General features: G+C 35.6%; 1 protein-coding gene across 2 annotated transcripts in view; it reads right to left on the bottom strand.

Moving 5' to 3' along the window:
- Positions 1–14,688, bottom strand: part of LOC139691931 (protein MTO1 homolog, mitochondrial) — a 36,036-nt gene extending 21,348 nt beyond the window's left edge. For both annotated transcript variants that reach the window (XR_011701700.1, XM_071589883.1), the window contains exons 1-8: positions 14,084–14,688; positions 13,857–13,975; positions 13,263–13,476; positions 8,182–8,358; positions 6,940–7,052; positions 5,805–5,950; positions 2,620–2,777; positions 293–456 (exon numbers count right to left, since the gene is read on the bottom strand). Coding sequence is in view for 1 of the 2 variants with exons in the window: in XM_071589883.1 (XP_071445984.1) it covers positions 293–456; positions 2,620–2,777; positions 5,805–5,950; positions 6,940–7,052; positions 8,182–8,358; positions 13,263–13,476; positions 13,857–13,975; positions 14,084–14,300 (1,308 nt within the window). In the remaining variant the exon portion in view is untranslated. The remainder of the gene's footprint in view (positions 1–292; positions 457–2,619; positions 2,778–5,804; positions 5,951–6,939; positions 7,053–8,181; positions 8,359–13,262; positions 13,477–13,856; positions 13,976–14,083) is intronic.
- Between the last annotated feature and the right edge of the window lie 28 nt (positions 14,689–14,716).

Below are 14,716 nucleotides of genomic sequence, written 5' to 3'. Positions count from 1 at the left end.
ATTGTTATTGTTAAATGAAAGGATGCTAATCTGTAAAAGTACATGTGCAGAAAATACATGGTTCATTGAATTTTTATGTTTCCTCTACAACCTGATCTATGACTGTAAGGTACTGAATGTGACATTGTTTATTATACCATGGATCAGAACAAACTTTGCCACACTTGTCAGAGAACTTCAAGGTCATGGTAGAAAAGTCTGATTTAACTTCATCTTCCTTTTCCAGAAAGAAACTACATAATTTTATACAACCTGATTCATTTCAAAAAAGAAAGAGAAAAAAGAGTTCCACCTTGCATGCTGCGTTCACTCCAGCCAAGAGCCCTTGAGCAGCTGCCTCCTCATAGCCTGTTGTACCATTAATCTGCCCAGCTAGGAACAATCCATTAACTTTCTTAGTCTCCAGAGTAGGGGCAAGCTCCCTCGGGTCTACATATTCATACTCCACTCCATAACCTATTGAAGGAATACATAATAGAAATAAGGAATTTTACTTACAAAGGCTCCATATTTTTGATTTCCTGTACTCCATCATGCATTGATTAGCATAGATAATCAAAAGTTTACCCTACAAATTAGAATTTGCTTGAAAAATAAAAAGACAAAAATTGATTCACTGACATACCCTGTACTGATATACATTTGTTTTCATAGTTTCTTGTTATGATGCAATGTATTTCTCATTTGTACCTTACCTAGAAGTGAACATTTTCTCAGACAATCACATACATTTCCACCACCATTTCCCTACCTTTAAAACCAGGGATGGAAGGGACTGCAGGAGGCCATCAGATTCACAAATACACTGATATTTCACATCATTTGGAATGATGCAGCACATTAGTGATCCTACCAATAGGTTCTACAGCCAGTTGTATGAAGCCTGGAGAAATCAGTGAACAAGACTGCCAGATGAAGTGAATACGAAAAATATTTCTGAGCAAGTGCATCTGATTACACAAATTTGAAATGGGTCTCTAGGTGCACTAAGGTTTGGCCCTGAATTTCTTTCTTACCAATACCTTAAAACCATGAGAGGGGAAAGGTGAATGATTTCAACACTGAATTTTTTACATTTTGGTGCACATCAGCAGATGACTTCATTAGGGTAACTGTCATAACACCACTCACAATTCTTTGAAGTTGTCAAAGGAAAACACCTGGGTGTTTAAATGTTGGCTTTGACCTCACGGATTGTGATACAAAACCCACAACTGCTACTACTTGTAACAGCTTATACACAGTGTCTTGTTCATTTAAATGCCCTTAGAAATTCACATTATAAGAGATTAGCCTCAGTAGCTCAACTGGTTACAGTAATCTGCCTAAAATTGAGTTTCAATCAAACAAATGAATTTAACACAGGATTTCTAGCAATTTCATAGGACTATGTTTAAGTGCAAGGGTGACCTGAAGAGTTCTCAGCCTTGCCCATAAATGGCATCACTTCTTGCATGACTTTTTCATCTTATGTTGGCACGATGGTGAATAGATACAATGTGAAAATGCACACTGTTAAATTTAGCTGTTTGCTGTATGCAGCCCCTTGAATCAGTTGAAGTGTGTGTGTTGTTAGAAATGGAAAAAATCAAGTAATGTGCAGTGATTAAATCCTTCGTAAGAAAAGGTTTATGCCCACCTATATTCAGTCTAGAATTTAAAAGTGTATAAGAACTCTTCTTTAATTTCCCCCATGAAGTAATGGGAGGCAGAGTTTAAACGTAGACATGAAAGCCTCCAAGATGATCCACATGAAGGCTGTCCAAAACAAGCACCAACATTGGAAATTATCAAAAAAGTGCATGACATGATTATGGAAGATTGGTATATGAAGAAGTATGAAATTGCTAATACAGTAGGGATATCAAAAGAATGCATTAGTTACATTTTGCCCAAGAAATTACACATGACAAAAGTTTTCCACAAGATGGATACCATGCATGCCCTCCGTGGATCAAAAATGCATTAGGATGACACTTTTTAAACAGTGCTTAGAAATGCTTTACAAATATCGAGTGATTTTCTGCATTGATAAGTGACAATGGATTCACCATTACAAAGCAGAATCAAAACAACAACCCACGTGGTGAATTGAGGGCAGTTCTTCAGCTCCTAAGAAGGCGAAGACAGCGCCATTGGCATGAAAGGTCATGGAATTGGTTTTTTACGATGTGAAAGGAATTCTGTTGACTGACTATCTTGGAAAAGGTAAACAATAACTGGGGAGTATTTATCTAACCTTCTCATGAAACTGGGTGCAGAAATTAATGAAAGCAGTTTGGACTTGTTGAGGAAAACAACCATTTTCCATCAGGACAATGTACCTACCCAAAAAATTGTCTTGGCGATTGGAAAATTGAGGGATTTACACAATGAAGTGCTGGAACATCCACCATATTCCCTGGATTAGCTCCCTAGGGCTTCTACCTCTTCTGAAAACTCAAAAGTTTCCTTACTGGTCAACAATTTGCATCCAATCAAGAAACAAAAATATAAATTGTCATTTCCATCATCAGGTCGAGAACTTTTCAAATCACCTTCACGAATGTTGTGGCATCTCCCGTAGTTCTTTGAAAAAACATTTTCCATAAGTTACTATATAATTCATAATAATCTTACCTGGTTGTACTACAACCGCTTTCCTGAGTCCAGGTATGGTCCTTACCATTTTTACTTGCTCTTCTTCAGGTAAAGTACATGATAAGCCACTTGGGTATATTACTGGCGAGTGCAATCCCTCTGGCTCCAACCATATTTGATGTGGGCGGCCACCAAACCTGTTCAGATGATACAGAGGTCTTCGGTTAAACTAAGAATATATTTGTAACTTCATTCACAAAGAAACATTTTTAAAATACACCCAGTAAATTAGAAATTAGTTTTCAACATGAATCAATGAATTTTCATGCTATGTATATTACCAGAACTTAAAATTTATTCGGCATGACTTCATTGAAAGGTGTACAATTAGTTCTCACTGTGATGCAATGCAATTAATATACATTATGGGAAAACTATTACAAATTAGTGATCTTTTAAAGATATTTTGAAAGAGAATTCAAATCATAGCAAAAGATAATAGCTTACTCATAGGAAGGAGATTAATTCTAGGAGAGTAGCTAATATTCAAGTTAGTAGAGAAATATGTAATGTTTTACAAGATTTTCATGGGCAAGAATTGTAATTTTATCCTTGTGGATGAGGGAATATAAGGCAAAATATGTTTGCTAACCTAGACATTTAGACTAGAGAGCAAGTGAAGACAATATAGTGTCACCTTGGAAAAAACAGGTTTTATACAGGTTGTATATGAACACTACTATTACAACTAGCCTGCCAATAATATGGTCCCTGAAAATTCTTATAAATAGCATTGAACTTCTAATGCACAAGGCATAAACAGCATTTGATCCATCAGGATTATCATTCATTTTTTCATTTCAACATTGCTGACATTTTTCAGATTTTCAGGTCCAAGAATCATGTTTTTCCTCACTATTCTTTAAAATATAACTTGAATTCACAATGAAACCATCATTTCCAACAACCGAGTGCGGTTCAAAAATCTGGACAAGTTAAAAAATTCTTCCAAACATTTTTATTACAAAAATGAAAATGTTTACAAAATGTTTTGAACAACTGAATTGTTTGGATGAGCATAAACAACAAATTTATTCAATGCATCCCCCACTTGATTGAATTGTGGCCTCAATTCTCAGTCTGAAGCATTCACAGCCCCATTTTAATGCACCACGATCCATATCAGCGAATGTCATTTCAATAATGGCTCTCAATGACGCAACATTTGAATGCCTGGACTTGTTGGTAACCCTTTTGACCACACTCCACACACAGTAGTTCAACAGATTAAAATTTGGTCTGTAGGGAGGCCAAAATTCCTTGACACAAAACATAACAACATTGTTTGACAGCCAATTTTGCACCAAATGTATCGTATAGGCTGGCGCTTTCTGCTGGAAAACATAAGACCTTCCAGATGATACAGTTTCCATCCCTGGCTTCACCTCATCTGTCAAAACACACAAATGAACTTCTCTGCTGATATTTTCCCCTATGTATACCAAATGAATTGGCATGGCATCACCCTGATAACCATCTGGTGTCCTGATAATGTGCTGCTTTAAGTGAGTCTTCCTTGCTGGTGTTGCAAAACCATTGTCAGACTTCTCCGACTCATTATACTCTGCAATAACATCCGTTAAACTGTCCATCTTGAGTACCCAAAGAACCAAATATACTCTGTTACCGAGTGACCAATGCATCACTTTCAATAATTGCAGCTCTTCAGTTATACACTTGTTCTCAGCATTGCGACCATTTTGAGGTTATGACTATTCAGTACATACAATAATTGCGGGTCTTCGGTTATACATTTGTTCTCAGCACTGCGACTGTTTTGAGTTTATGCCTATTCAGTAAATATGTCAAGCTTATTTGGGCACCAAGAGCAACCTCTAAATGTGAAGCAGTGGGAATTTCAAATTGAATTTTGTCCAGCTGCACCCTGTATAGTCAACCTAAATAGTCTTATGCATATACTTTTCCAGTACATTATTTGAAAATTAAAACATTAAATTGATCAAAATTTCTCCAAATAATTTTGACAACAGATATTATTAAGTACTTTAGGAAAGACGATATATTTCCTTGCCATATTTAGGAGTCGACTATAATTTTTACCATTAATTTCTATTTGCTGCACCAAAAAATAGGGTAATTTTACACTAATTATGATTAGAATCAGAGATTTCTAATGAAAATCACAGTAGAATAAATCCTTAACTTAATTTCATCATCGAACCTCAACTTTAGCAGGTAGCACAATTCCTATTTCATATCTAATCCTGCATAAGCTTATATTTTCTTTGCATGTAAGATCTGCCCAAATACAATGGATATTTTCACACAAAGGTACCTCTGAAATGATTTGAACAAAGAAGAAAAAATGAAAAAAATGATAAATTCACAGGCATTCACAAAATATTCCAAACCCAAATACAACTTTTATTCATATTGCTATTTAATTAGTGCTAATTACAAAAAAAATCACTTGATTTCTTTAAATTCAAATTAACAGTGTGACCAATTATTTATCCTAAAGATTAAAATGTTGCAAATCATTATACTGAAGTTAGAATAATGCCACCTCTACCATTTTAATTTTTACAAGCATCCAAAAAATTATCAGTTTGCCACATAACCAAGTCAATTCACAATTCATCAACCCATATTGTACCTGTAAAAAGGTTCATCGATGGATTTAGTCCACTTTTTAAATAACTGAGCAGCAATGGATGATCAAAATATACATTGAACCCTCACATTGAGTAAATTCATATCATTTGATTTTCCAAAGACATTTCCTACCCAATTTCACAAGATGCAGTGGTTCTTCTCAGTATGACGTGGTTTTTGCTTGCTTTTTCGTATGTCACATGGTTATTATTATATTGCTTAGCGACAAAATTTCATATTCTAGTTGATAGAAAAATAATGTATTTATTTAAGTTATCGTCTTAACAAATTGTCAATTTTGCCCAAAGTATTAAGCTCAAGTTTGAGAAAAAAACTATGGATACATAACGAATATTCAAGTAACACCATGATATAATTTCTGAATTATATAAACTCTGAATGGGATAAACAGTAAACATATTTTCTACTCCCACATTTTCAACAGAAGCCCTTCATTCACAAAATACATTTAAATGAGTAGCACCCCAAGCTTAGTAAAATGTGAATCATTAGTCTTTATCAAGAATATCATGAAATATGAACATTACCTCAAGACTTTTGACTCAATAGATGGACAATAACGCGGGCCTTTTATCTCCTCTGCCACATGTCGATTTTGGTGCATGTTCTCCCTGACAATCTTCTCAACTTCTGGAACAGTGTATGTCATGTAGCATGGAAGTTGGTCTTCTGGCTGTATTAATGCCCAAACACAAATTGTTTTACCAAGATAAGGGGCATTAAAAAGGAATACAAGACCTTTTGGATACTAAATCACCAATGCATTGTTTACTACTAATTAGTGACACCAAATCTATGCAGGTGAGAGAAGAATGGTTCTGAGATGGGATTGAATTTTTACTCCTCTGCCCACAGCACTATCCCTGTAGTATATCAATTTTTTGTTAAAATCTGAATTCCTTAAAATCAACTTGCCATTACAATAGTCTCCTATTAATTAAGGAACACTGGGAAATGAAAAAATCTTGACAATCAGCAAAATGAAAGATAAACTAAAACTATGTCAATTACACCTGTGAACTCCCAAATGGGTAAAGAAAAACTCATTTACAATCTTTTTAATTAGGTATTTCAATTTTAAAAGCAGTACAGTGCTCCTAGATTAACAATACTGGCTCCACAAAGATAATGTTAAGTGAAATTCTCATTGAATGAGGAGTAAAAACACATATGAGCCTAGATAATTTGTTGTGGCTAGTTACAATGGCCACATTAGCCTCTGGATTTACTGGAATGAATAAAATAGATATTCTCAGAGGCATAACTTTGAACTAAATATTTTTAACCAATGCCATCACTAGTAAGGATTTAATATAGTAGCTTAGGTTTCAATTAGTTTCATATGTGGTATCGAATTTTTTCTGCAGCTGTGATGGTGGTATGAAATGATAGCTCATTTTAGAACTGATTGTCAAATACCTCATCAATTTTATTGACCATAATAATAACAACAATGACGGGACAAAAAGCAAAGGTTCTCTACCACAGATTCTTTGCTACCATCTAACTTAAGTTGAAATGCTACATTAAATAATTTTTTTTATAAAATTCATAAACATCAACTGTTATGAAATCAAGAAATGAAGCTGTTTAAATTAGTTACTTTATTCATTTACTATGCAGAGCTAATTTTCATTCCATTTTAATGCCTGATATACTTACTTTTATCCAGACAGAATCATTTATAAAAGAGAAGGGCTGTGGGGGGTTGTCGCCATGGTTTTTTGCACACACTGAAAAGTCTATAGAGTCCTTCAAAAGGCGGGGAGGGGTACCTGTAGATTAAAATAAATGAAAATGAACTGAAATACAAATGCCTTTCATTAGATTTGGTTAATGTCATAAGCTACAAGTTCACTACTGATTACTGTAATAGTTGGATTAAAGAAAGTGAATACATGCATTCACAGAATTTGTGGTGGGGAGGGGTACCTGCAGATTAAAATAAATGAAAATGAACTGAAATACAAATGCCTTTCATTAGATTTGGTTAATGTCATAAGTTACATGTTTACTACTGATTACTGTAATAGTTGGATAAAAGGAAGTGAACATATGCATTCACAGAATGTGTGTGATACAGAGGTTACAATATTGGGTTTCATTTCTATACAGATACAAAAATAGTTACTTTACATAACTCTAAAAGGTATGCTGTACATATCAATTTTTAATAATTTCTTGTAAAGAGAAATAAAAATTAATATTATTAATACGACTTAAAATAGTATAGTGAAACACGTTCTCCCAAAATAAAGGAAACTAATTTAATATTAAAAGAAATAAGAGATTTAATTCAGTTGAATGAATTCTAATTTTCATCATTTGCAAAAGCTAATACACAGATATGCAGGCAATGTGTTGCTCACATTGATTTAACTGGTTTTTAATATTGCCAAGATTTGAAGTGTAGATTAACAATTAAGGTGAATTTTGAAAGGCACATAAAACTGGCAACTTGCAAATCGGTTATTATACAGAGTTATGTCAGTCAGTTATCATTATGAAATATTATGTACAAAATACTTAAGAAATAACACAGTCAACAGTCCAGATCTAGGAGTAAGATGTTCAACTGCCATACCAAAGCTCAATAAATTTCAATAAATGCAATAAACATTCCTTTTTTATTTTTTACTTTTCAAAAATATATCACAACGGCTCTTCAATAAAGAGTTGTCATAATTTTTTTATTAACATAATTTATTGGGCAAGAATTTCATTTGATATACTACTGTTAGCTTCATGATTGAATTTTATGTAGATGAAGTTTCATTATTTGACTCCAAAATTGCCTCATTTGCAGTTGTTGCAAGTTGAAGCGTTACACATTGTTCATTAAAACAGAGGAGATCTATTTTCTCAAACAATCTATATGCAAAAGGAACTGAATTTAACACAAACCTGTTTTAAGTCTGCCCATCCGGAAACCAATATTTTCCAAAGTATTAGCAAGTCCAACAGCTGGAGCATCTCCTACCCTTCCTGCAGGCCTCACTTCCAGTCCAATGTTTATTTGGCCTCGAAGGAAAGTTCCAGTAGTTATTACCACACTCCTTCCTCGAACTTCACTGCCATCACCTGCAGGGAAAATGTTAATTAACTACCCCATCAATTTTTATCAAAAAGCCAATTAAATATCAATGAAAATAATCCAGTTTTTGAGAAAGCAATGTACCAGGTGATTCCATGAAGGGTAAAATCAAATCAATTAAGAATTTTGAAATTTTAATGTTTTTCTTAGTTACAATATAATCAAATTTTTGCCATGGATGAAGCCTCACCTATACATTTCTCATGCATGGCACATCATTTTTACTCATTTATTTCAACATTACTTTGATAGGGTGAGTGAAAAAACTGAAATGGGTCAACCCAGGTGAAATCCTAATTACATGTCAGGACAAAACTCTGAGCTCTCCTTCAGGTGCCATTGTAATACCTGTATTTGCCTAGCGTCACTGGATTGGTGCCTATTTTGGCATGATGCAGAGTGGCTAACCAATTCCAAAAGAAGTCCTTAGGATATTTTTACAGTTTTTCCTCCAAAATATGTTTAAAAAATGACTCGCATAGGTATGTGAGGTGTTACTAAAAATGAACAAACTAAAGTCTGATAAAAATTTTGCATATTAATCAGTATCATTGGATGAATTGATGTATCTACAAGCACCAACAGTAACTAAATAGATGATTTTATTTAATTCAGAATTTCCATCAGCCTGAATAAAAGCTACAGTTACGAAAAGTAGACAAAACAGATTTTGTTTTTTTTTCGAGTGCAGTTAAGTATGTACTATATGTCAGGTTTAATCTTAAAGCCATTGATTTTATTTGACAGCATTGAGTTTATTTCATATTTTTAATGCATACATGATTTCGGAATCTGTAATATAATTTTAATACTTTACTCTATGACAAAATAGACCAGAGTAAACTTCTCAAAGCCCATAATTCTATTATATTAAATAAAAAAGTATGTTTGCTGAAGGCATTCCTATAGTGGCTGAAGAATTCTGATATCATGGTGATGGATATAAATAGCTGACATTATTCCCAGTTAATCCATCTGCTACTGGACAGTCTCTGGATGATAAATTACTGATCTTTACTATGCTTCACCCCCCTTATGGACTAAAACTTTGATGTGTTGAGGGGGCTTGCACTGCCTGATGACCCCCTTGAGTTATGCCAGCAGGATCAATGATATTTGCTACTGTTAGGATCACCCATGTCCGCTCGGTTGAAAGATAGGAGTCAGACGGACGGTAGTCTGCACATTATCTGTTCCTCAATGGAGCGGCTGCAAAGTTGTCCGACCCCATTTGGCAGAGTGGCCATTGAGTGATGGTGTCACGTTAAAATCACTATTGAGAAAGGCAATGGGAAACCACCTCCATTATTATCCCATGAACCAATAATAGACAGGATTACTAGAATGAGTCCTAGAAAATATGGGACTCAGCCCTATAGGCCATGTGTCATGCCCTGCAATGGGTGAGGTTAGATTTTCACAGTAATCATCTCACAAAATCCTTGCAAAGCAAGCAGCAGCACAGAAGACAACTGTTAGTTTGAATAGAGACTTGGAATGTTAGGACCATGATGAGGACAGGCAAATTAAATAATATTAAGTAAGAGATGGAGAAAGAAAATATAGATGTTTTAGGTCCATGTGAAGTGAGAGAGATGGATAGTGCAGATTACTTAAGTGATAGTTATAGAGTAAAATACAGCAATGGGGAAGAGCACCAGCATGGGGTGGCAATAGTGTTACATAAAAAGGAAGGAAAAAATCATAGTTAACATAGAGCAAGCTGCTGATAGAATATTATCTGTAAAATTAAAAGCAGAACCAACGAACTTGGTCATTGTTCAGGTTTACATGCTACCAAGCATTCTTAGGGAGGAAGAAGTCAATAAGGTATATGATCAGCATATAATTACAGGTGTTTCTGGAGAGAAATTTGGTAGGGGATTGGAACACGGTGGTAGGCAAAGGAAGAAATGATAGTGTGGTTGGCAGACCTTTCTCCCCATTTCTTGTCCCCAAAGTTTAGCAGAGATTTAGGAACAGCACGATCAATTACCACTTTTCTGAGAAAGGATTTAGATATGGATCATAATTTGGTAACTATGAAGTGTAGCGTCAGGTCCAAAAAGATGAAACAGAGAAGAAGACTAAGGAAATGGAATTTAAATGCATAAAGAGGACCAATTAGGTAGGAGAATCACATGGCTTAAGAGAAGATCATGAGAAAGGAAAGTGAACTGGGGTCGTCTATAGAGGCAAAATTTGAGCACATCAAAAAAGGGATATCAAAAGCTGCAAAGCATAAAGATTGGAATTGTGAAAAGTAAAAGTGCAAGTAAACCATGGATTATTGATAGATAGATAGATAGTGGTCTTTATTTGGGCGAAATTGAGACCAAATGGTCCCTTCTTCCATTTAACCCATTGATGAGATGAATGGAAAGAAAGCCAAGAGAAGGACATGGAGAAATATTTGAGAATATGGAAAGTTTACAGTGTAAGGGTGAAATTGGTGCATTTATAGAGGAGGGTTAAATGACTGCCAGGAAGTAATAAGGGTAAATCGGAGATAATAATCAGAGATGAGTCAAGAAAAATATTAGTTGAACCAGAGAAGATTATAGAGAGATATATAAGGAATATACATATAGATTAACAGTATGGTAAAGGCATTAGGCCAGGCTGTGCATCTCCTGTAACTGTATTTGGCCAACCTGGACATGTCTCAGACTGCTCAGGTATGAGTGGCAAATAGTCTGGGTGGGTATTCTTAGGAAGACTAGACGGACAGCGGAGTCCATCATCACCTGTGCTGTCCAATATATATGCAGAGGAAATGGTTGAAGAAGCATGGGAAAGACTGGAGATGAGAATGAAAGTTGGAGGGATATTCATACAATCAGCTAGGTTTTTGGATGAACAAGCTTTAGTTTGTTAGTCAGCCAAGGGGTTGCAAACTCTGCTGGGTGCAATGGCAAGTCAGTGCAACAGGTATTGGTTGAAAAAATGTACATCTAACAAAAGTTTTGCAGTTTTGAAAATGAGAAAGACAGAGGCTAAGTTCAACTTTAAAATAGGAGGGCAAAAACTATAGCAGGTGGAACAGTTTACCTATCTTGGGAATGTTTTGGACCAAAATGTTTATAGTAGCAGGGATGTAAGGAGAAAAATTGCATTAGGCAAAGAGGCTTTCACACAGAGGAGGTAATGGATGACAAGGATGTTGACCACGGATGTTAAGAAAAGGTTTGTCAAAACTTTGATATGGAGTGTAGCTTTAAACAGTGCAGAAACATGGTCATTGAAGCAGGTTGATAGGCATGGATTGGAGATTTTTGAAATGTGAGTGTGGAGAAGGAATGCAGAAGGTGTAGTGGACATAAAGGAAAACAAACGAGGAAGTACAAGGCATGATGGGGGAGATCAGGGTATTGTTGGGAGAAATTCCAAGGAGGCAGGAAAAATTGATGCAGTGTATTGTGATTTGGCAATGGGATGTAGAAGACTGTGACAGAGGGGGGAATATTGGGCAAGTGATGAAGGGGAAGGAAAGGGATAGGGATATTGCATGAAATGAAGGGAGGAAAGAAATATGCAGAATTGAAGATGGGCTTATTTGTAGAATATGATTAGCTAACCGTTGTCCAAGCTATTTTATTCATAAATCACTAGCAGCTATTTAAGGTTGTACTGAGGCTGTATTATCTCCTCTAACTAATTGAATACAATGTAAACTTCTTCTTCCCAATGGTTGCTTTTTTTAGCATTCAGACCTGAACAAAACTTAAGTTCGTTAGTTCCACTTTTACTAAAAATATTTTGTTACATGCCTTTATCTTGTGCTTACTACACTTCTTCCTACCTTTCCGCTCAATACTATAACTACCCCTTGCTTGATATCTTTCCTTCATTTATATGCTATTCTGAAATTATCACTCTAGCAATGCCTACTATCCTTCCATCTCACCTTGCACACATATTTTCCGTTTCCATCTCCCAAATTATATTTTCCAATTTCTCTCTCTCCATATCATCCTAACATTCCTTTGTCACATTCTGGCTGGTTCATTCCCCCTCTTTGTATTTTACATGGCATCTTCTCTTTTTTCACTTTACGAGGATTTCATAAGATGACTGTAGAAGACTTTCCTTCTTGCTGCCAGGCATGACATTTGGTGTTGTGCCTGTAATTAGCATGACTCATTCTCAGATCAATGTCCACTATTGTTTCATGGGATAGTTAATTGAGGTGTTTTCCCATTTCCTTCTTCAATGGTTTTTTTTGCTTTTAATGTGACTTCATCACTTAAAGGCCATCTCACTAGGGTCAGTTGCCCTTGCAGCCAATTCACTAAGTGACCCTACCAGGAGTAATTATCATTACTCTCATCAGCAAAACTCTAGGGGTCATCAGAATGCATAATTTCTTCCACCTTGTCAATATTGTAGTCCATGGATTGAGATAAGTTTGAAGAAAAATTATATCCCTTTATTATTCAATATTATAGGCGAAATTTTGATACTTAAGTTGAATTTGTGAGATTGCAAATAATGGTAGTTGACTTCTCTTTATGTACTGAGGAGAATTAAAATTGAGACTTTGACTCATGATAATTATGGTGTTTATTTAGCCTTGAGAAACATGTAAGAACCTTGCTGGTATCATTAACAAAAGTATAGTAATGTGTGCAATTGGAGCACAAGCAGCCAATGGACGACTAATGTCCTAAATGGATAAACACAAAACGTGAAAATTCATAATTCACACACATTTCCATTCATTCAATCAAAGGGCTATCGAAGACATATTTTCACGTCTTTTCATCTCACACTGAAATGTATCTACTGGGTAGAGGAAGTTTAGTTTAGTAAGAAATGAGATATTTTGGAGTATAACGAACATAAGTTGGTCATATCTTCAAGATGTTGTTCATATCTTTGAAAAACTCACCAAGAACAACTCCAACACACTTGATTACAGCTTCTGGCCCAGGGATACCATTAGAACAATTCCTTTCCAATAAAAGATCTTCCACAGCAGCAACCCTCACTTCCAAATTACAGGTTTCATTGAAAAGTTCCCTCTGTAAGTGCTGCTTATACAAACTACGATCAATTTGAGCCCTTGGTCCCCAGACTGCCGGACCTTTACTTTTGTTCAGCAACTAAAAAATAAATATAAAGGTGGTGAACTTAATTCATGGGCAGACTGCAGAGGTGCTACATTTGGAATACAAATAAATATTTTAGTATTCAAGAACAAAAATATTCAGTATCAATATGTACGCCATTTTTGAAACATTATTGTGAATGATGCTAACGCACACTGGCTGCATAGAGGCACCAGCTGCACATAGGTAGCATAAAAATGTGGATAATGAGCCACCTTTTTAATACACTGCAGAGAGTTGTGACAATTGTTTCCGGGGGAAATATCTTTAAAGTTATCCACACCACATTTTTGGCATAATATCGATAAGACTGAAAAATTTCATTTCCCCATCCGAGGATAAGAAACCCATTTATATTCCCAATCATAACTTACTTTATATTGTATTCCTGACAAGTCACAAATACGTCCACATATTCCATCAAGCGCGTCAATTTCCTTCATAAGGTGTCCCTTACCAATTCCACCAAACGATGGATTACACGACATCTCACCTATGGGTAAAAAAAATATAATTTGGTAATTGATGATACTGGCAGTGGGAAATGGTGCAACACTACGTCCACGGCCACGCTGATAAATGTCCTATTTGATATACATACCCACAGTTTCTTTCTTGTGAGTTATTAGAAGAGTTTTGGAGCCCATTCGGGAGGCTGCGCCGCAGGCTTCAGTGCCTGCATGACCTCCTCCTACGACTATAACATCATAAATATCACTACTCTGGCAACTACTCGCTCTGACTCCTTTAAATATATGGCAAATCCGACGGCTAACACTTCTACAAGTGGACTGATTAAATAGATACGTCCTCATCATAACCCTAATATTAATGTCCTGTCTAGAACATCAATCTGTCCATGGAACTCACCATCATTTTAATTAAAACTGTCGATAATAACTGTCATCTGAAGGATCGACTATAATTCATATTTATGTAACAACTGACAAGGTGTTAAACGGGAGGAACTCTCAATTAAGCTATTGGAAGCACAAAGGAGAGAATACTGTCGATTGGTCTCCAATAGGGTCAATCAACTCAGTTTGGCCGTTCAACTCTCATTACCGCATTGAAAAGCGACTGGATAATCTTATTCTCCGAGGGAAACGGGATCCTGCTTTGCCCGCACTTGTTTCCTTGAAATTTCCGGGGTTTCCAGTGGTTTCGTCTGTCAATTGGTTATATTTCTTTCTCTGGCTACCAAAGTTACCAATTTCTTCATATATCCGACATC

The sequence above is a fragment of the Hetaerina americana genome, unplaced genomic scaffold (genome assembly GCF_022747635.1).
Source record: "Hetaerina americana unplaced genomic scaffold, ioHetAmer1.1.p SCAF_4, whole genome shotgun sequence".
Classification (NCBI taxonomy): domain Eukaryota; kingdom Metazoa; phylum Arthropoda; class Insecta; order Odonata; family Calopterygidae; genus Hetaerina; species Hetaerina americana.
Note: the sequence above shows the minus strand (reverse complement) of the source record. Positions and strands in the feature narration are given on the sequence as shown.